Below are 21,273 nucleotides of genomic sequence, written 5' to 3'. Positions count from 1 at the left end.
AAGTTTATTGAACATTCTTCGTAAGTCATTTGAAATTTTGAAGATATCTGACCATTTAATTTGAAAGTGGGTCAAGATCAATGACCTAATAACTTTTCATCTCTGCATACTAGGCCAGTTAACATCAATTCTTAATTATAAACCATCAGGGCAGAGTGATGGATAGCCTACAGCAGAAAACAGATTAGAAATTCAAATTAAATGATCTGCTGATTTCAGACTATTCACAGACAACTTAAAACTCTTGCTTTTATCAAAATGATATTTATTGATGTTTTCATCAGAAAAGGACTTAAAAACCCTTACAATATAATCCTTACAACATAATGCAACAAAGTATAAAATCTTAGACCAAGCGATGTGATAGAAATGTGCTGATACACAGCATCCTAAATTAACACAACTGAACACAAGGCAGCCAGGTTGTGCGACAGTCATATTGACGATCCAATGTCTAAGACTTATCCATTATCATAGTATTTCATTCTCTCTTTGAAAGGAAACAATTAACATTCAAAATGTACAAGATAATTAATGACACACTATAGGCTTCATCCTGCTAGTTTCCACAGGTATTGTAATTTCCCAATCCGTACAAATTTATTTTTCAATGACAATCAAATTCCATAATTACAAACATGGAATATATCTTGGTTTTTTCATAACGCTTGGTAAAGACATGTGATTATTCTTTTTCAAAAGAACATGATGTATTTAGTTTCCAAAATCAAAATGTGAAAACTCTCCAGAGATATTAAGTAAATGATGAGTATCAGTAATTAACCTTATTTTTCAGATTCTAAGCTGCGACTTCTTTAAGTTGGGCATGCAACTTATAACGTGGAAAATATGGTACACAATATCACAGACTAACAAGTGTAATCAATGACTGCCAAACTAACTGGCAACAGCAACTTCAAAATGTTGTTGAATAATTTCATATTCTAAAGTCAATATTCATCAATCTTAAACCTACAATTACAGATTTATATAAGAGGGATGAGTTGCTAGCAATGTATACTAATAGACTTCAAAACATAGTAGTTCATAGAAAATTTAGGATAATAACAATTCAATTTTGGATTTGAGTGGGACAGTGACACAGGTTGAAAAGGTCATGTATGTACTTCCAATGATCAGATTGTGAAGGGGCTGTTGTATTTCAACTCTAAAATACCACTTAAAGGAAGAAAGATTTGGTAGTACTGATATGAATATTATCAATTAAAGTGGTCTACACTAAACGTGATTAATACTGATTTCTAAATAATTACATAAACAACATTTTTTGGTTCAAATGCATCAAGCTGGGTAATATCGTGATACTCTAAATAGCATCATAGAGAACAGAGAGTGTAACGAAGAATAAATTTTCTTTTGAGATAACAGTCCCTAATATACTCTCAAGGAGAAGTCTGCGCTAAAATTATGTTATATAATGAAATCACAGATACATACTATGTTATATCTTTACATTGTTCAATACATGTCTTTTCAAACAAGACAATTAAGTGCATTTCAGTCCCAAACTATATGCAAAATAATATTCTAGGAATGCAATGCAGGTGAACCCATACCCAAGGTTGGAAGTTTCTGTGACAAAATGAGTAGGAGAGCCAAGACAAAACGTTTTCTTTGATGAAGGTTAAAAAAATCAAAATGTCATTCAAAATCAAACCCAGAAGAAATGTATTTAATCAGGGGGTCTTTCTCAGAGTTTAATTCTGGACTATGTAGCAAATAAACATTATCTATCAATCTATTTGTACATCAATTATACTGTGTAGGAAATGTAAAAGATAATTGATTCATTTCATAATATACACATAGTACTGATTAATCAACAGTCAGAAATTTCCTTCTTTTACAAACATATGACACAACCTGCAAGCCGTCCTAGTCACTGAAAGAAACTGTTACAATGACTTAAAGCCTGGTGGTTTCTACATAACGTCACAACAGACAGAGCTGGACCATACATGATACTAGGTATCTTCAAAATACAAAATATTGATGACAAATAAACTGACAAATATATTTCATTTAACAGATAATATCCTGCTTAACAATTGCAAATTCTCATATAATCTGTTTTCTAGCAGACAAACAATTAGGCAATACAAAAAAGTGTTGTCTTCTCATCATAAAACAATGGATATGTGTTATAAACAGTACATCACACTGCTAAATCAGGTCATCACAGAGTGTAGCTATCACCAAGCTACTGTGTTACAACGTTATTCTGACCCCAAGTAAAGCACTTTATACTTGTTTATTGACAAATATGATAAAAGTGAAGTTCAAACTGCCACATTCCTTTACCACAATTGTCAATGTTGATGGCACTGAGAAGAAAAAAGCTTGCATTTAGAGTTACGTTAATTTCGTACCCAAATTTGTTGCGTTGCTCACCACATGAACAGCCACGGCCATATAGAGGTAGGATAATATAATAGCTAGTGGCTGACTCACTAGAAAACACACCCTGTAAAATCTGGAGAAAAAACCCTGTCAGATCTGGACAACATACTGTGTGTGATGTGGTCAACACACCCTAACAGATCTGGACAACACACCTTGACAGATCTGGACAACATACCATGTGTGATGTGGTCAACACACCCTAGATCTGGACAACATACCCTGTCAGATCTGGACAACATACCATGTGTGATGTGGTCAACACACCATGACAGATCTGGACAACATACCCTGTCTGATCTGGACAACATACCGTGTGTGATGTGGTCAACACACCCTAGATCTGGACAACACACCCTGACAGATCTGGACAACATACCTTGTCAGATCTTGACTACATACCCTGTCATACCCTGTCAGAACAGACTGGTCTGCTTCTCAGCTCTCTGACAAACACAAACTGCCACCAGCAATAAGCATCAAACTACACACTTCAGACCTTTCAACAAGATGCATACAGATCTGATCAACCTAAATTCAAGGGCATTTCAATATCTACCAGTTTGAGATAGTAAATGTGATTTGCTGTGTTACCAGGTCCTTGTGGCATTATGGATCAGTTAATAAATATTCAATCAATGATACACATTCCTTTCTACATTCATATTTCACATCATTGGGTCATTTTGAGAAAGGTCATAGGGATTTATTTTTTGTAAAATTTATAATCAGCATCTATTGGTCATCCAAAACCTCAATTTTCATGGTTATATGACAATTTTGTTTAATTAGTATGTAACACTGACCTGTTTTATGAAAATAAAAGTTCATCATTCATGGTTCATCGCACAGGCCAATTTTCATTGTCCTATACTAAATTTTGTTTTTTAATTAAAGGAGGTGACCAAAATTCTAGTTCAGCATCTCTTGTTCCTCTTATTTTTGTTGCATTCTGGCCACTGTTGTTTTTGCAATTTAGGTCAAACTGACTTAATTTTGCAAATTTCAACTGTAGATTTTCATTGGCCTAAGACAGTTTTTTTTAGAAAAGTAGACAAACTGATACTATAAAGTATATGACATTGTAATGGATTTCTCAAAACTTACATATACGGTACTTCAAAAAAACTATATAAATATGTTTCAAACAATATTGAAATACGAAAAATTATGAAATATAAACATGTATGGTTATTGATTGAAAAAGAAGGCAAATGAATACATATGTAACATTTACCACAGCAAAAGTCAAGAAAGAAGTTTAATATTTTTAATGCATTAAAATATCTTATCTTTACAATATTGATGGAATTAAAATCAAAATGTGTAATAAACAGTATGTTTTAATTGAAATCACTTTGGACATTCCCTTGGGTTTCAAGAGATGCTATAGAAATGATATATAAAACTCACAGCCATTTTCAGTTTTAAATCTTTTTTGATAAATGCTTCTAACCAATATATACATAACAGTCCTAGTTATCATTGGAAACGTAGTTTACAATATTCAATACAAACCAAGTAACCATTGTATCTGGTCCATTGCCTTCCCAATACAAAACTCCACACACATCAGTTGTCTCCCCTATACAAACCAGATAAATACTGTATCCAGTCAGTTGCCTTCCTAATACAAAACTCCACACACATCAGTTGTCTCCCCTATACAAACCAGATAAATACTGTATCCAGTCAGTTGCCTTCCTAATACAAAACTCCACACACATCAGTTGTCTCCCCTATACAAACCAGATAAATACTGTATCCAGTCAGTTGCCTTCCTAATACAAAACTCCACACACATCAGTTGTCTCCCCTATACAAACCAGATAAATACTGTATCCAGTCAGTTGCCTTCCCAATACTAAACCCCACACACTTCAGTTGTCTCCCCTGAACAAACCAGATAAATATTGTATCCAGTCAGTTGCCTTCCCAATACAAAACCCCACACACATCAGTTGCCTCCCCTATACAAACCAGATAAATACTGTATCCAGTCAGTTGCCTTCCCAATACAAAACCCCACACACTTCAGTTGTCTCCCCTGAACAAACCAGATAAATACTGTATCCAGTCAGTTGCCTTCCCAATACAAACCCCACACACATCAGTTGCATCTCCTATACAAACCAGATAAATATTGTATCCAGTCAGTTGCCTTCCCAATACTAAACCCAACACACATCAGTTGTCTCCCCTGTACAAACCAGATAAATATTGTATCCAGTCAGTTGCCTTCCCAATACAAACCCCACACACATCAGTTGCCTCCCCTATACAAACCAGATAAATACTGTATCCAGTCAGTTGCTTTCCTAATACAAAACCACACACACATCAGTTGCCTCTCCTATAAAAACCAGATAAATACTGTATCCAGTCAGTTGCCTTCCCAATACAAACCAGGTAACTATTAAATAGTTTACCTTCCTCATTGATAAATAAGAGGCATAATGGACCCGTGTAGCTCACCTGTTCTGCAGCTTAAGAAAAAAAATTGTCAATTAATTCTCTTTCTGCAAACATGAAAGCCAATTTTCCAACCATGTTACAACACAAATACCATGACCCAGAACCCAATGGTTATTGACAAGAATAAGTTTCAAGTTAAAAACATTGAAAGTGGGTCAAGGTCATTAATTTAAACAAATCTGGCAGCCCTTCATCCCAACATATTATTGGCCCTATAACATGATACTGGGCCTTTTCGTTATTGAAAAGAAGTAAATACTTCATGACATATGACCCTTGTGACATTGAAAGTGGATCAAGAACATTCATTTTTGGCAAGGCGTCATCCAAGCATGCTACAGGTCTATATCAGTACCCTAGGCCTTTAGGTTAGTGAGAAGTCATTAAATGGGAAAAGTTGACATACAGACAGACAATGGAGGAATGAAAATGATGGATGACAGACATAAGCCTGGCTTCAGACAGGTAACAAGCCAAATAAACATTTTATCCAGTGAGTTAACTGCAATACAGATAAATATTGTATCAAGTCAGTTAAAATCTTCAACTTATATGCCTTGTCATCTACTCATTGTCTGGCTGTCAACCATCCATTGTCTGTCTGTCATCCATCCATTGTCTGTGTCATCCATCCATCCATTATCTGTCTGTCATCCATCCATTGTCTGTCTGTCATCCAACCATTGTCTGTCATCCATCCATTGTCTATCTGTCATCCATCCACTGTGTGTCTGTGATCTATCCATTGTCTGTCTGTCATCTATCCAATGTCTGTCCATCATCCATCCATTGTGTGTCTGTGATCTATCTGTTGTGTGTCTGTGATCTATCCATTGTCTGTCTTCCATCCATTGTCTGTCTGTCTATCATCTATCCATTGTCTGTCTGTTATTTCTTGTCAACATTTCCCTTTCAAACAAATTATTTCATAATGCTGTCAGCAAAAAATTTATCAAAACAGAGCATATGTTGGACCTCTGAGAATGCCACCCAACACATGGTGTAGACGATGAGGTTATAGCAATCTAGGCCATGAATGAACACAACAATGGTTTCGTTATATTTTTAGCAGTGAGTGCACATACCACTGAAAATCTGGGAACGTCCATACCACAAACATCTTTTTTAAACATCACATTTTAGAATGATGCCTTAGTAACATCAATTATTTGATACAAGGTTTGACAAATTGATCAATATTTAAAGCTATCATTCTGGTAAAAGTAAAGTTTGGTAGGGTGCCTAGTTGATTCAGACACAAACATTGACATAATACCCAGCTCTATATACACTACAGGATACATCACAGTAGGAGTATACTGCATGACTCGGACAGCACTGATTATGTACCTTTAGAAGATGTCTTTCTACAAGTCACAGTCATAGTATTTCTCATCTCTACAGTTACACAAATCTTCACCAGTAATAAAAAGCTTTAGTACTGAAGTCACTACCATCACAGACCCTTATATAAACAGCAGTGAGTAATAACCATGTCTGCCTTAGGCCAGACTAACTCATATTGCGATACCCTGCTACACAAGTAAGATTAGATTTCTAAGCGTGTAATGATACGTCATTATACAAAACCAGAGTGTCTCTATATTTTCAGTTACATCAACATGATAGCAAATAGTGAAGTGTTGAAAATCTACCAAATTAACATACATATTTCTATCATATAGCAAGGAATACGGTAATTATGATTTTGATTATTCAATACTTGACAGCATGATTATATACTTAATCACTACATCATATGTTTGCCTGCTATAAAGGCATCAACTCCTCATTTCTTTCTTGTCCCTTTGATAAGATTGAGCAAGTATCTGTGAAAGCAGTGCACCAGTGCTGTAGAACAAGTGATGTTGGGTGAGAGTTTGTCCTCAAACACACTCGAGCCCTGACCATCAACCTGTATCTTGTACCCAGGGTCTTTATTCTGCATCCCCCTCAGGTGGGATTTGGACCCCGGGGTAGGGTTCTGAGGGGGAGGGCTGTGGAGGAATGACGTTAATGCTCCCATCCTGCAGGTGCTGTTGTTGTACCAAGCCCTGGTCTTGAAGCGTGTCTGCAGCAGCGGCAGCCAGGTTAGTGATTGATTTACTTTTGACACACTGAAAGTCTACATGTCGACTTCTAGCTTCCTCCTTCTCCCAAGACATACGGATGAATGGGCGCTGTACATAGTTATATATCACTGTAACAGAAACAAGTTTTGTTCAAATGCATTCTGTATACAAAGTATCATAAGTATGTGCAACTGTGTTTGAAATAAATTAAGAATGTATTTATCAGCAGAGTGGCCAACCACTAAGTAAGTGATCACTGGTTCATTTCCCAGTGGAGACAACGTATTCTTCTCCAACCAGTAAGTAAGTGATCACTGGTTCATTTCCCAGTGGAGACAAAGCACTCTTCTCCAACCAGTAAGTCAGTGATCACTGGTTCATTTCCCAGTGGAGACAACGTACTCTTCTCCAACCAGTAAGTAAGTGATCACTGGTTCATTTCCCAGTGGAGACAACGTGCTCTTCTCCAACCAGTAAGTCAGTGATCACTGGTTCATTTCCCAGTGGAGACAAAGCACTCTTCTCCAACCAGTAAGTCAGTGATCACTGGTTCATTTCCCAGTGGAGACAAAGCACTCTTCTCCAACCAGTAAGTCAGTGATCACTGGTTCATTTCCCAGTGGAGACAATTTCCCAGTGGAGACAAAGTACTCTTCTCCAACCAGTAAGTCAGTGATCACTGGTTCATTTCCCAGTGGAGGCAAAGTACTCTTCTCCTATTACAGTTGGTGTTAAAGAGCAAAATAATGAGGCACTGGATTGGGAATACATTAGAAATGTGAAAGAGTGTGGTAGGTTTTAATTGTATAAACAGATAAGCTTGCCTTCTATCTTAGCACTAGAGAGAATCTCTCTTTAGCTCCATTTGCAGAGATAATATAGTGGAGATAATATTTGTGTACAACAAAAAGACATTGCCATTTTCATGCAGTGTCCTCCTTAGTTTGTCTGTAGACTTACCCTCTGGCCTTCCACCTGGCCGCTTCCTAACTTTCTCCTTGTAGGTAGGATACCCTGAAAAGCAGTACGACAAACGATAATAAAGGTCAGAAATCATACATAAATTAAGCATTCATTTTTGTGACAATACGGACAAAACATGTCCAACATGTAACACATGATGATTTCCAAATTAATCAACTGTTTCTTATTAACTCTATATTCAAATTCGTGTCCTATGTCAGGGTGTATTTCTGTAACAATAATGATGCCTTCTGTTGCAACAGGAACAAAACAGTTAATTATAACTCACCTTCTATACCGAGCCGTATCTTTTTCAAGCCTCGTTCTTTCAGAACTTGCTTTGCAACATCTCTATTCTCTATATATTTGAAAAATCTGTACATGGATGTGCTGTAGATGACTGAAATAGGAACAACAGCAATTAAAATATGATATTTTTACTTTTACCTATGAGGCTAAAGTAATGTAAAAAAATATATGAGAAATGCTAATAAATATGAAATACGTCATAAAAATTTACTTTTTACAAAATTTATCCGAAATCAGCAGCAGCTAAAAAGTCTTTCACAATCATTAAACTTTTAAGCCAACGCAATTCATTAAGGATGACAACCTAATGATTTTATCAAAAAATGAGTACATTAATGCTCATTAATGCTCATTAATGCTTGTTAATGCTATTTAGTGTGTACCTACTTTAAGTGTTTTCCTTGCCCGTCTGTGGGGGGTATTCCAGACTATTTAGTATGTACTTACTTAGGGTGTATTCCTCGCCCATCTGTGACGTGTATTGCAGACTATTTAGTGTGTACTTACTTTGGGTGTATTCCTTGCCCGTCTGGTGAGTATTCCAGACTATTTAGTGTGTACTTACTTTGGGTGAATTCCTCTCCCATCTGTGGTGAGTATTCCAGACTATTTAGTGTGTACTTACTTTGGGTGTATTCCTTGACCGTCTGTGGCAAGTATTTCAGACTATTTAGTGTGTACTTACTTTGGGTGTATTCCTCGCCCATCTGTGGTGGGTATTCCTCATCCCAGTCCACTACATCATCCTCTACTAAAATCACAATGTGGCATTCGCGATCTCCTGTCTGTAAATATCATTGATAAGATATCTCAATTTCAGTCAATTACAGCTCTGTTAGCTCTGCCTATTAGGTCATTTGGGGATGGAGACCCCATACCATTAATATTCCTTATTGTGAGTACCTGCATATGATATACTGGTGATTTAAAAACAAATATATATATATATATTTCCAGAAAGTAAATCTTCTAAAAATAGATCTATATGACTGACTATATAATGAAGCGCTATAATTCTACGATGGAAATGTTGTTTAGATTTACGTCTGCAGTGTTTGGAACACCAGCTGTGACTTTACAAAGTTATCTTTGAAGTTTTCAATGGCTTAAATGAAATTCAAATACATTTAATATGTATCTATACAAAAGCAGTTTTAATTCTTAATCACACTGAAAACATTGTACAATAAATTGTCTTTAATATTGGAAGCCAAAAAGTATTGACCTCTATATGAGCCTGAATTTCCTCAAATATGCATTCTTCGTCAGTATAAGTGTGCATGATATTTTTGATAACTATAACTTCCTTAAAAACTGCACATTTTAAGCACATACTAAGCTAACCATAATTAATTAACAACTTTAATTCAATATAGGCCATAAAGTTTCTGCAAAATTTTGTAAAATCTCATTCAGGGGTTCCTGAGGAGAAGTTTAAAATGTCAAAGGACAAGTGACAGACGACAAACCACAACAGACAAAAAAGCAACCACAATGCATCACTTTAGACTTTGACAAAAGGCACTAAAAAGTGCTTGATGTGATAATGCATGCAGGAAAATGAGTGTGAAAGGTTGCTGAAGATAAAGAGACAGTATATCTGTCTCAGCGTTTAACGTTCTAATTGGACTACCATAACATACCTGTGCAGAATGGACCATCTGGGGCATAATCATCTCCTCAAGGAATATATCAAATTGCTGGCGAGCTCCTTCATTAGAAAGTTCATGTAGAAACCCTCCTGTAATAAAAGAAATATCATCTAGAAGTGTGAATAAGTGCTATATATCATTAACACAGGCAAGTGTCAGTATAATGTTCACTATCCCAGTGGCAACCCCCCACCTACATCTGGACAGGTGGAGGAGGCATTCAATGGATTTTGGAGTGGTGTAATCAATGACAAAATATCTACCATCCTTTTCCGTCATAAATGGGAGCAATAAATGTGGCATGTAGGGTAAATCTTTGTAGTTAGAGGCATTTCATCGATAAAGTACCAAATGTAGTACACAAACATTGACCAAATGACATTTCACTTTGAAAACTCATACAACCAAACATGTAGACCAAAATCTCATAAGGAATGTGGCAGTATATCAAGTTTATACTGTATGTGTACCAAATACTTAAGGGTGGTCGGGTGGTGCAATGGAAATGCACTCGCCCTCACCCAGCTGTCCAGGATTCGATTCCTGGAATGGATGTGGAAAGGTTTGGGTCAACTGCCCGACCACCTGGGTTTTTGCCCGGGTACTCCAGTTTCCTCTCGCAATAAAATCCAAGAGTGATTGATATAAGCTTAAAGCTTGTTTTGCAATTGTTGTATAATAAATAAAGTTTATTTCAATAGTTATCAAAGCAAACCCTAGACAAAATCTATAAAAAAAACCCAGAATTCTGATTGAAATATTGCAAAACATGACTTACGCAGATTTTGACATTTTATTGTTCCTGGCTCAAATGGAATCAGGAGATAATCACATGCTTCTCGCAGATCCTGAACTGTAACACTGGGGGGACATCTGATACAGCCAGTTTTGTAGTACTCCTGAAAGTATATTACAAGTTTAGTTACGACAGCTTATATACTATGACAGAAATAATCAGTCCAAAAGTCAAAATGGGAATCATCCAATGAAATTTCAAAGGGAATCCTCCAATGAAATTTGATAAGTTATCCAGTACTTCCTAAGAAATAGTGATAATAAGATCTAATGTTAAAGACCTACTGGATAGGGCTTGTTGTCAAGATATTGCTTATTTTCATGACCATAAATTATTGGTGACTAAATCATAGCCGTGAATTATTGGTCACTAAATCATAGCCATGAATTATTGGTGACTAAATCATAGCCATGAATTATTGGTGACTAAATCATAGCCATGAATTATTGGTGACTAAATCATAGCCATGAATTATTGGTGACTAAATCATAGCCGTGAATTATTGGTCACTAAATCATAGCCATGAATTATTGGTCACTAGGTCACTAAATTATAGCCATGAATTATTGGTCACTAGGTCACTAAATTATAGCCATGAATTATTGGTCACTAAATCACTAAATTATAGCCATGAATTATTGGTCACTAGGTCACTAAATTATAGCCATGAATTATTGGTCACTAAATCATAGCCATGAATTATTGGTCACTAAATCATAGCCGTGAATTATTGGTCACTAAATTATAGCCATGAATTATTGGTCACTAAATCATAGCCATGAATTATTGGTCACTAAATTATAGCCATGAATTATTGGTCACTAGGTCACTAAATTATAGCCATGAATTATTGGTCACTAAATCATAGCCATGAATTATTGGTCACTAAATCATAGCCTTGAATTATTGGTCACTAAATCATAGCCGTGAATTATTGGTCACTAAATTATAGCCATGAATTATTGGTCACTAAATCATAGCCATGAATTATTGGTCACTAGGTCACTAAATTATAGCCATGAATTATTGGTGACTAAATCATAGCCGTGAATTATTGGTCACTAAATTATAGCCATGAATTATTGGTCACTAAATCATAGCCATGAATTATTGGTCACTAGGTCACTAAATTATAGCCATGAATTATTGGTCACTAGGTCACTAAATCATAGCCATGAATTATTGGACAGTAGCTGGTATGGTTTGTTATCTTACCAGAATAGAACAGATAGTGAGAGAAGGGGACTGGGGTAGAGATAGATCGACTGTTCTGGTGTTGTAGATAGTGAGAGAAGGGGACGGGGTAGAGATGGAGTCAACTGTTCTGGTGTTGTAGAGAGCTTGGGAAGGGGACTGGGACAGAGATGATGTCGGCTGTTCTGGTGTTGTAGATAGTGAGAGAAGGGGACAGGGTAGAGATGGAGCCATGAATTACTGGTCACTAAATCATAGCCATGAATTATTGGTCACTAAATCATTGCCATGAATTATTGGTCACAAGGTCACTAAATTATAGCCATGAATTATTGGTCACTAAATCATTGCCATGAATTATTGGTCACAAGGTCACTAAATTATAGCCATGAATTATTGGTCACTAAATCATAGCCGTGAATTATTGGTCACTAAATCATAGCCATGAATTATTGGTCACTAAATCATAGCCTTGAATTATTGGTCACTAAATCATTGCCATGAATTATTGGTCACAAGGTCACTAAATTATAGCCATGAATTATTGGTCACTAAATCATAGCCATGAATTATTGGTCACTAAATCATAGCCATGAATTATTGGTCACTAAATCAAAGCCATGAATTATTGGTCACTAAATCAAAGCCATGAATTATTGGACAGTAGCAGGTATGGTTTGTTATCTTACCAGAATAGAACGAAAGACAGTAGCAGGTATTGTTTGGTACCTTACCAGAATAGAACAGAAAACAGTAGCAGGTTTTGTTTGGTACCTTACCAGAATAGAACAGAAGACAGTAGCAGGTTTTGTTTGGTACCTTACCAGAATAGAACAGAAGACAGTAGCAGGTATTGTTTGGTATCTTACCAGAATAGAACGGAAGACAGTAGCAGGTATTGTTTGTTATCTTACAAGAATAGAACAGAAGACAGTAGCTGGTATTGTTTGTTATCTTACAAGAATAGAACAGAAGACAGTAGCTGGTATTGTTTGTTATCTTACAAGAATAGAACAGAAGACAGTAGCTGGTATTGTTTGTTATCTTACAAGAATAGAACAGAAGACAGTAGCTGGTATTGTTTGTTATCTTACCAGAATAGAACAGAAAACAGTAGCTGGTATTGTTTGTTATCTTACAAGAATAGAACAGAAGACAGTAGCTGGTATTGTTTGTTATCTTACCAGAAAATGAAAGACAGTAGCAGGTATTGTTTGCTATCTTACAAGAACAGAACAGAAGACAGTAGCAGTTAGTGTTTGTTATCTTACCAGAATAGAACAGAAGACAGTAGCTGGTATTGTTTGTTATCTTACCAGAAAATGAAAGACAGTAGCAGGTATTGTTTGCTATCTTACCCGAATAGAACAGAAGACAGTAGCAGTTAGTGTTTGTTATCTTACCAGAATAGAACAGAAGACAGTAGCTGGTATTGTTTGGTACCTTACCAGAATAGAACAGAAGACAGTAGCAGGTTTTGTTACCTTCCTAAAGATACAGAAGACACACACTTATTGTTTGGTACCTTCCTAAAGATACACGGAAGACACACACTTATTGTTACATTTCTAAAGATACACTGCAGATTACACACACTTATATTACCTCTCTCATTTGGACGATACACTGATGTTACACACACTTATAACATTCTGAAAATAAAAAAAAATCTTTTTTTACCTTGCATAACTACATAAGGAGTTAACAATTTATTTACTACTACAATACTACTGTAACATTGTCAACTGTTTTATGTAAATCTTGGGTCTCATGTGATCTAATAACATTTGTTAAAATTTTTCATATATATTTGCTTGGTAAGGGTATATGGGTATGAAACTTTAGGTTGGAGAATCAGTAGGAAGACTTGTTGACTTGTTTTATTTATACACACTTATATTACCTTCCTAAAGATACACTGATGTTACACACACTTATATTACATTTCTAAAGATACACTGATGTTACACACACTTATATTACCTTCCTAAAGATACACTGATGTTACACACACTTATATTACCTTCCTAAAGATACACTGATGTTACACACACTTATATTACCTTCCTAAAGATACACTGATGTTACACACACTTATATTACCTTTCTAAAGATACACTGATGTTACACACACTTATATTACCTTCCTAAAGATACACTGATGTTACACACACTTATATTACCTTTCTAAAGATACACTGATGTTACACACACTTATATTACCTTCCTAAAGATACACTGATGTTACACACACTTATATTACCTTCCTAAAGATACACTGATGTTACACACACTTATACTACTTCATACAGATACAATGATGTTACACACACATTTATTACCTTCAGAAAGATACACTGATGTTACACACACATTTATTACCTTCAGAAAGATACACTGATGTTACACACACTTATATTACCTTCCTAACATAGTGTTGGGATGTTTCCGTAGTATCTCTGGGTCCACAACAAAGCGAGTCTCATCCACAACTAATGTCAGTCTTTCCCCTGAAACACGCGGGCTATTGTTTCCTGGATTCATCATACCAGCTCCCTGGGCCTCACTAAGATCCGGTGGGAAGGAGAAGTTGGAGGGGTCATTTCTGTAAGACTGGAAATAGCTGACCTGTCTGGCAGGCTGGGTATGGCATGCCACACCTTGATACACACGATGCCTAGCACCAACATTGTTAGCGGGGAGAGATGGCCGACTTGTCATGACAAATTCTTCATCACCTGTACTCAAGTGGTGTATGTCTCCGTCCTCGTTACTACTGGTATTCTCCAAACTAAGAGTTCTGGCACGGTTAACAAGGCATGGTTTAGATTTTGGGGCCCCAAGAGAGCTGAAAAACAGCCAAACATTAAAGTATTAACAAGAAGCCAAATGGACCTGAATCACACTGATGTTGCATAGCTCATAAGGCTGTCAGTTTGTCAACCAATTTCTGCAAACATGAAAACCAACTTCCTAGGCATGCTACTTCACAAATACCATGATCCAGGGCCTATTGGTTATTAAAAAGAAGTTGTATAACTATATCTAAAGACCTTTCATCCCTGTGACCTGCAAGAAGGTTAAGGTCAATCATTTGAACAAACACAGTAGCTCTTCATTCCTGCATACTAATGTAGCAATATTATAATCCTTGGTCTCTTTGTTATTGAAAAAAATGTTGATTAAACAAGAAATTTGACCTGTGATCTTGAAGGTGGGTCATTCATCTGAATAAACAGTGTAGTCCTTTATTTCTGGATGCTAGAAGCCCAATATAATAACCTTACACTTGATGGTTATTTAGAAGTTGCATGAAGATTGTATCACATTCGATAGCTGAAATCTCCAAATTGGGTCAAGGTGATTTATGTGAACAGCTTGAAAGTCTTTTATCCCAGTATGCTACAAGCAAAATATCAATACCCTGTGTCTATTTTTTTTATTGAGAGGAAACTATTTAAAGGGAAAAGTTGATGTTGGAAAACAAACAGACAATGGATGCTGCATCACTTCACAAGCTTACTTCCCTTTCATGCAAGTGAGCTGATAAATGTTTACTAACAGAATAATATAATAAGAAACCCATCAATTAACAGCCATCTGCCTACAAAGACATATAACTGATTTAACAGCAGTAGTGGTAGTGTTAACAATTAGTAAATGATTAAAACAATTTTGATATAATCAATTATATTGTATATTTATCTCATTTGTGTTCAGATGATGATCTTTGATATTTTTGAACATAAGTTTTCCCAAATTATATCAAAATTCTTTTTTCAAAATTGCTCAGAAGTCAGAAAATATCAAGTCATTCTGGTATTTTTCACAATTTTAGCAGGTTGTCATCCAATGACCAATAATAGGTTGACCTGACAAAATTAAATGAGTTGGCGACACTGAAACAAGTGTTATCTAAAAAACACAATCACTATTTTGGAAATAAGAACCACTTTTCTGTTTCCTTTTCTTAACCCCCACCCATCCCTCTTTTCAAATTTTTTGCTAAATTCCAAAAAAGTTTAAAATGCTTGTTTTAAGATTGTGGCCATCTTGGATTTTGGAATAAGAAGACTATGTTAGACCCAGAAGCATTCCTGACAAGTTTCAACTGAATTCCATTTGTGGAACTGGAGAAGTTATATATGTGTAAAGATTAGGATGCATGATGATAGATGAAACACAATGGCTATCAGCCATCCTCACAATAATAACTGTTGGTATTTACACATGTTATGAACTTACAACTTAAGACATTTGTCTAAAGACTCATCATGTCAGAAGTTAAGAAACTTGTTCATTTATCAAATGGAATGTACCCACTTGCGTAAAATTCCCTTAAGAAATTGTTTACCTGGTACGTTTAATACAGGTTTTCTTCCTGTCGTCCGTCTCGGAGTAATAGTCGGTGTCACTATCAGTGTTGCTGTCGTAAGTATGCCTGTTTTGATGTCGATGTCGACGGTAAGCCATCCCACTATATGATGGGGATGACTACCAAAGGTGCTCCATCTGTCACTGACCAGGCGTTATCTGTGGAAAATGAAACAAATTAATGTGACAAAAAAAGAAAGCGAGGATGAATACATAAGAGCTGTCTTGGGGATTTTGACACTAACCATCATACAATCTTTACTTTTTGTTTAGAAGTTGGTTCTTTTTCCTTCTTTTCTCTTGTTCACAGTTCTTGCTATAAATTATTGTATGATGAAATTTGAAAACTTCTTTTTCTATAGAGATGAAAATCTTTAAACTTTCAAATTCAAGATGGTTCTCTGTCAAGACATTTTACAATTCTGATTAGTCCCTCAATCAAATGGGAACATTTAAGGACCAAGAGCAACCTACATATGAGATCTGAAAAAGATTCCTTCACTACTTTACAACAGATAGTGGGCCAGGAAATGTTTTTAAAAAGTATATTCACAATAACTGACAAATTACATGAACAACTACATTTGTAAACAAACCAAGACATCCAAGGACTTTTTCATCTGGCCTATATAATTATGCAGTAGTAGTAGTGGTGACAATTATTTAAACAGTTCGGAATAATTTAGCAGTAAAGGCAAAATCACTTTAATGACAAACTTATCCACAAATATGTCAGAGTTCTGGGGATGTTATCTTATCTGTAATGAGACGATGTGTTGGGGATCCGTTGCATCGACGTAAATCAAAATGTGACGTCAATTTAAACACGAGAGGCTGCTGGTCGACCGATTGTGTCGAAAAAGATGTCGGTTATAAGCCTTCTCATACAGTAGTTATAGCAGAAATACGTAGTAGTAAAAGATGCGTTCCAGCCTCTCTGACAGCACGTTTTCCTTGGATGACATCAGCGAAACAATTGAAGATACGAATATCTATATAAGTATATTTAGAATCGGAAAAAGGAAACGATATTCCTAAATAGTGAAATCCAAAACAACACTTACCAATTCATGTTAAAGCTATACACAATGCAAGATTGACAGCAAACGCTGCCATTAAAATTTGGATTGTGGGTAATTGAGATAGTAAGGGGAGGTAATATACCAATATGCGTGTGATAGGTTGAACACCACTAATAAAAGTATAACACTTCCGATGTAACTTCAGTATTTAGTTGTGAATCCGATTATAGGAGAATAATCAAACACAATAAAAATGTCTAATAAATATATAGAAATAAGTAATTAACTAAACAGAAGTTGAACTGGCCACATACGCTCTCACATCACGATTTTTATGATATGAATTTGAAACAGTAGTAAAAATACAAATCGAGGATATGTACAAGCAAGCGGCAATTCAGCTTCCCGCAGAATATGTATTTTAATACCAACAATATCAACGGGCGCTTTCAACAGTAAACGTCTGATTCTACTCAATTCAATGATCAACCAACCCACAGCCTTTAGGTTAAGCGTTCCTGCTTATAGTACACCAGAGACGTATATATCACGTGATATATACGTCTCTGTAGTACACCGATCAAAACATCCATTTATCTATTACAAAATTACTCACAAATATATATATATATATATAAAAAACCCACGGATTTCTGATGGAAAAATACTTCACAATAATAATATTTGTTTAACAAAATAAGACTTATAGAAATCAATCAATGGATTATTATCTCTATTACAGATTAACCCTCCACCAGAGAACTGGGGAAGAGGACTGGGGTAGATTGATCGACTGTTCTGGTGTTGTAAAGAACTGGCGAAGGGGACTGGGGTAGAGATAGAGTCGACTGTTCTGGTGTTGTAGAAAACTGGGATAGAGGTGGAGTCGGCTGTTCTGGTGTTGTAGAGAGCTGGCGAAGGGGACTGGGGTAGACATAGATCGGCTGTTCTGGTGTTGTAGATAGTGAGAGAAGGGGAGTGGGGTAGAGATAGAATCGACTGTTCTGGTGTTGTAGGAGGGGACTGGGATAGAGATAGATCGACTGTTCTGGTGTTGTAGATAGTGAGAGAAGGGGACTGGGGTAGATATAGATCGACTGTTCTGATGTTGTAGATAGTGAGAGAAGGGGACTGGGGTAGATATAGATCGACTGTTCTGGTGTTGTAGAAAGCTGGCGAAGGGGACTGGGGTAGAGATAGATCGACTGTTCTCGTGTCCCATGATCTGAAACCATATTTAAGAGGTCGACTCCGATGACGTAACACTATCCTACTTTGACTCTGACCACAGCCAAAAACAGCTACGACTTTTTGACGAGAGAATTTTAGTTTTTTAATCAACTAATTTGGTCAAGGAATAGGTTTCTGACAATAATTAAGTATATTCTTTACCGGAAGTTTGTTATAGGGTGACTTTGGTATTGAGATAGAGTTTCTAAGGAGGAGTGAAATGAGTCTGGTTAAGCGGGTCACGTGATGTGGAACTGTTGCGATATATTTCAGGTGATGTACGTAGCTTTTGGTGATGGTTGAGAGTAGCATTTACTAATAATTATGTGTACAGTTGCAACCAAATTCACTGTGTATGCCAACTATCTTATTGAGACATAGAGCGTGGGATGGGGCACAGGGGAGGAGACTCTAGGTCTCCAAGAATCTCAGTATCAGTAGCAATCCACATTGAATCGGCATTGCTATATTTCAATTCTGTGTTTCATGTGTTGATACAGATTATCGCTTTTAAGACGCCCACATGCCAAACTGCAAAAGCAGTAAATTACGTATTTATGTTAGAATATTTTGTTCAACCTTTTAACAAGTGTCTAGATTTTAGTACAGGAGCAGTACTGTGAAACTATCTGATGTACGGTGTAGCTGCAATTTTTAATCGTTTACTATATTTAAGTTGTGACGAAGCAGGGTTTAGTTTTTGTTGAAATTTTTCATAGTTGACTTCAGGTTTACAGATGAACCAAGGTGGTAGTGGGTTATGGAACTTTTCATCGAACTGAATATTGTCTGGACCCCAACTTCCGTCAATAAATTGTTATTATTGTGTGTCTTTAGTTTAAAAATTGATTCTCCTTTATGAACCGAGTTTCTGGCCTATTTAAATGGCTTTTTTAGTTGGAATTTCTATTTCCAGATGCTCTAGCTCAATATTTGAGAATTTGTTTTTCTCCTCTAAGACTTTGAGGCAATTCTACCAATAAACTAACTGACAGTGTATCTATAATAATCCTAATGCAATTCTGAGAGCTTGTGTTGAATTACATCTACACTGCACTTGGTACGCTATCTGAGGTCTAATTATAAACTTGACATTCACAATCTATATCCAGGATATGCTTCCTCCGTTTTTCTATTGTTGTTGTTTTTTTTGTCTAAAGAATCATTAATGCGATATTCGAATTTACTTGCATTCTGAAATTGTGCAATTTTGAATGATAGTTCAACAGTTAGATCTTATTTTCATGTTCTATTAATTCATGAATTTCACATTAAAATACCATTTTAAACTTGTCGGGACCGTCGCATTTAATCCGTAATAACAATGCTCTTCATTGTATTTAATTATCTGCATATCTGTAGATTTTTTCAATCAGATCCATGCTACATTCAACAAAAACGAAAAGTTATCATGTTTTCTTTGCAATTACCTGTAATTGAGTGAAAACAAAATGACGTTTTTTTTGCATTATAAGAAAATGCAATAGATTTCATTTACGATAAGATGTTACCAAATTTATTCGAGTGTCAAATTCTTTATAACGGAAGTGCTCCATGAAGTTTTCTCCAACTTAATTGTATCTTCACTTGAATATCATATAAATCAAACTTACACCTGTTCCTCATATTATCGGGACTTCACTCATATCATCGGGACTTCACTCATATCATCGGGACTTCACTAATATTATCGAGACTTCACTCATATTATCGGGACTTCTCTCATATTATCGGGACTTCACTCATATCATCGGGACTTCACTAACATTATCGGGACTTCACTAATATTATCGGGACTTCACTAATATTATCGGGACTTCACTCATATTATCGGGACTTCATTCATATCACCGGGACTTCACTCATATTACCGGGACTTCACTAATATTATCGAGACTTCACTCATATTATCGGGACTTCACTAATATTATCGGGACTTCACTAATATTATCGGGACTTCTCTCATATTATCGGGACTTCACTAATATTATCAGGACTTCTCTCATATTATCGGGACTTCACTAATATTATCGAGACTTCACTCATATTATCGGGACTTCTCTCATATTATTGGGACTTCACTCATATCATCGGGACTTCACTCATATTATCCGGACTTCACTCATATTATCGGGACTTCTCTCATATTATTGGGACTTCACTCATATCATCGGGACTTCACTCATATTATCCGGACTTCACTCATATTATCGGGACTTCACTAATATTATCGGGACTTCTCTCATATTATCGGGACTTCACTAATATTATCGGGACTTCTCTCATATTATCGGGACTTCACTAATATTATCGAGACTTCACTCATATTATCCAGACTTCACTCATATTATCGGGACTTCACTAATATTATCGGGACTTCACTCATATTATCCGGACTTCACTCATATTATCGGGACTTCATTCATATCACCGGGACTTCACTCATATTACAGGGACTTCACTAATATTATCGAGACTTCACTCATATTATCGGGACTTCACTAATATTATCGGGACTTCACTAATATTATCGGGACTTCTCTCATATTATCGGGACTTCACTAATATTATCGGGACTTCTCTCATATTATCGGGACTTCACTAATATTATCGAGACTTCACTCATATTATCGGGACTTCTCTCATATTATTGGGACTTCACTCATATCATCGGGACTTCACTCATATTATCCGGACTTCACTCATATTATCGGGACTTCTCTCATATTATTGGGACTTCACTCATATCATCGGGACTTCACTCA

General features: G+C 36.0%; 1 protein-coding gene across 1 annotated transcript; it reads right to left on the bottom strand.

The window, feature by feature from the left end:
• Positions 1–244: 244 nt before the first annotated feature.
• LOC132551539 (BTB/POZ domain-containing protein 10-like) lies at positions 245–17,356 on the bottom strand. Its single transcript, XM_060215691.1, is given in 11 exon segments — positions 245–7,096; positions 7,929–7,982; positions 8,221–8,331; positions 8,926–9,025; positions 9,884–9,981; positions 10,671–10,791; positions 12,572–12,611; positions 13,475–13,508; positions 14,294–14,730; positions 16,237–16,415; positions 17,321–17,356. Coding segments are annotated over 10 exon segments (1,377 nt in total). The 5' UTR covers positions 16,356–16,415; positions 17,321–17,356; the 3' UTR covers positions 245–6,833.
• Between the last annotated feature and the right edge of the window lie 3,917 nt (positions 17,357–21,273).

The sequence above is a fragment of the Ylistrum balloti genome, unplaced genomic scaffold, assembly GCF_031769215.1.
Source record: "Ylistrum balloti isolate Yb309-2 unplaced genomic scaffold, AGI_CSIRO_Ybal_v1 Utg370204, whole genome shotgun sequence".
NCBI lineage: Eukaryota > Metazoa > Mollusca > Bivalvia > Pectinida > Pectinidae > Ylistrum > Ylistrum balloti.
This window is presented reverse-complemented; position numbering and strand designations above follow the sequence as displayed.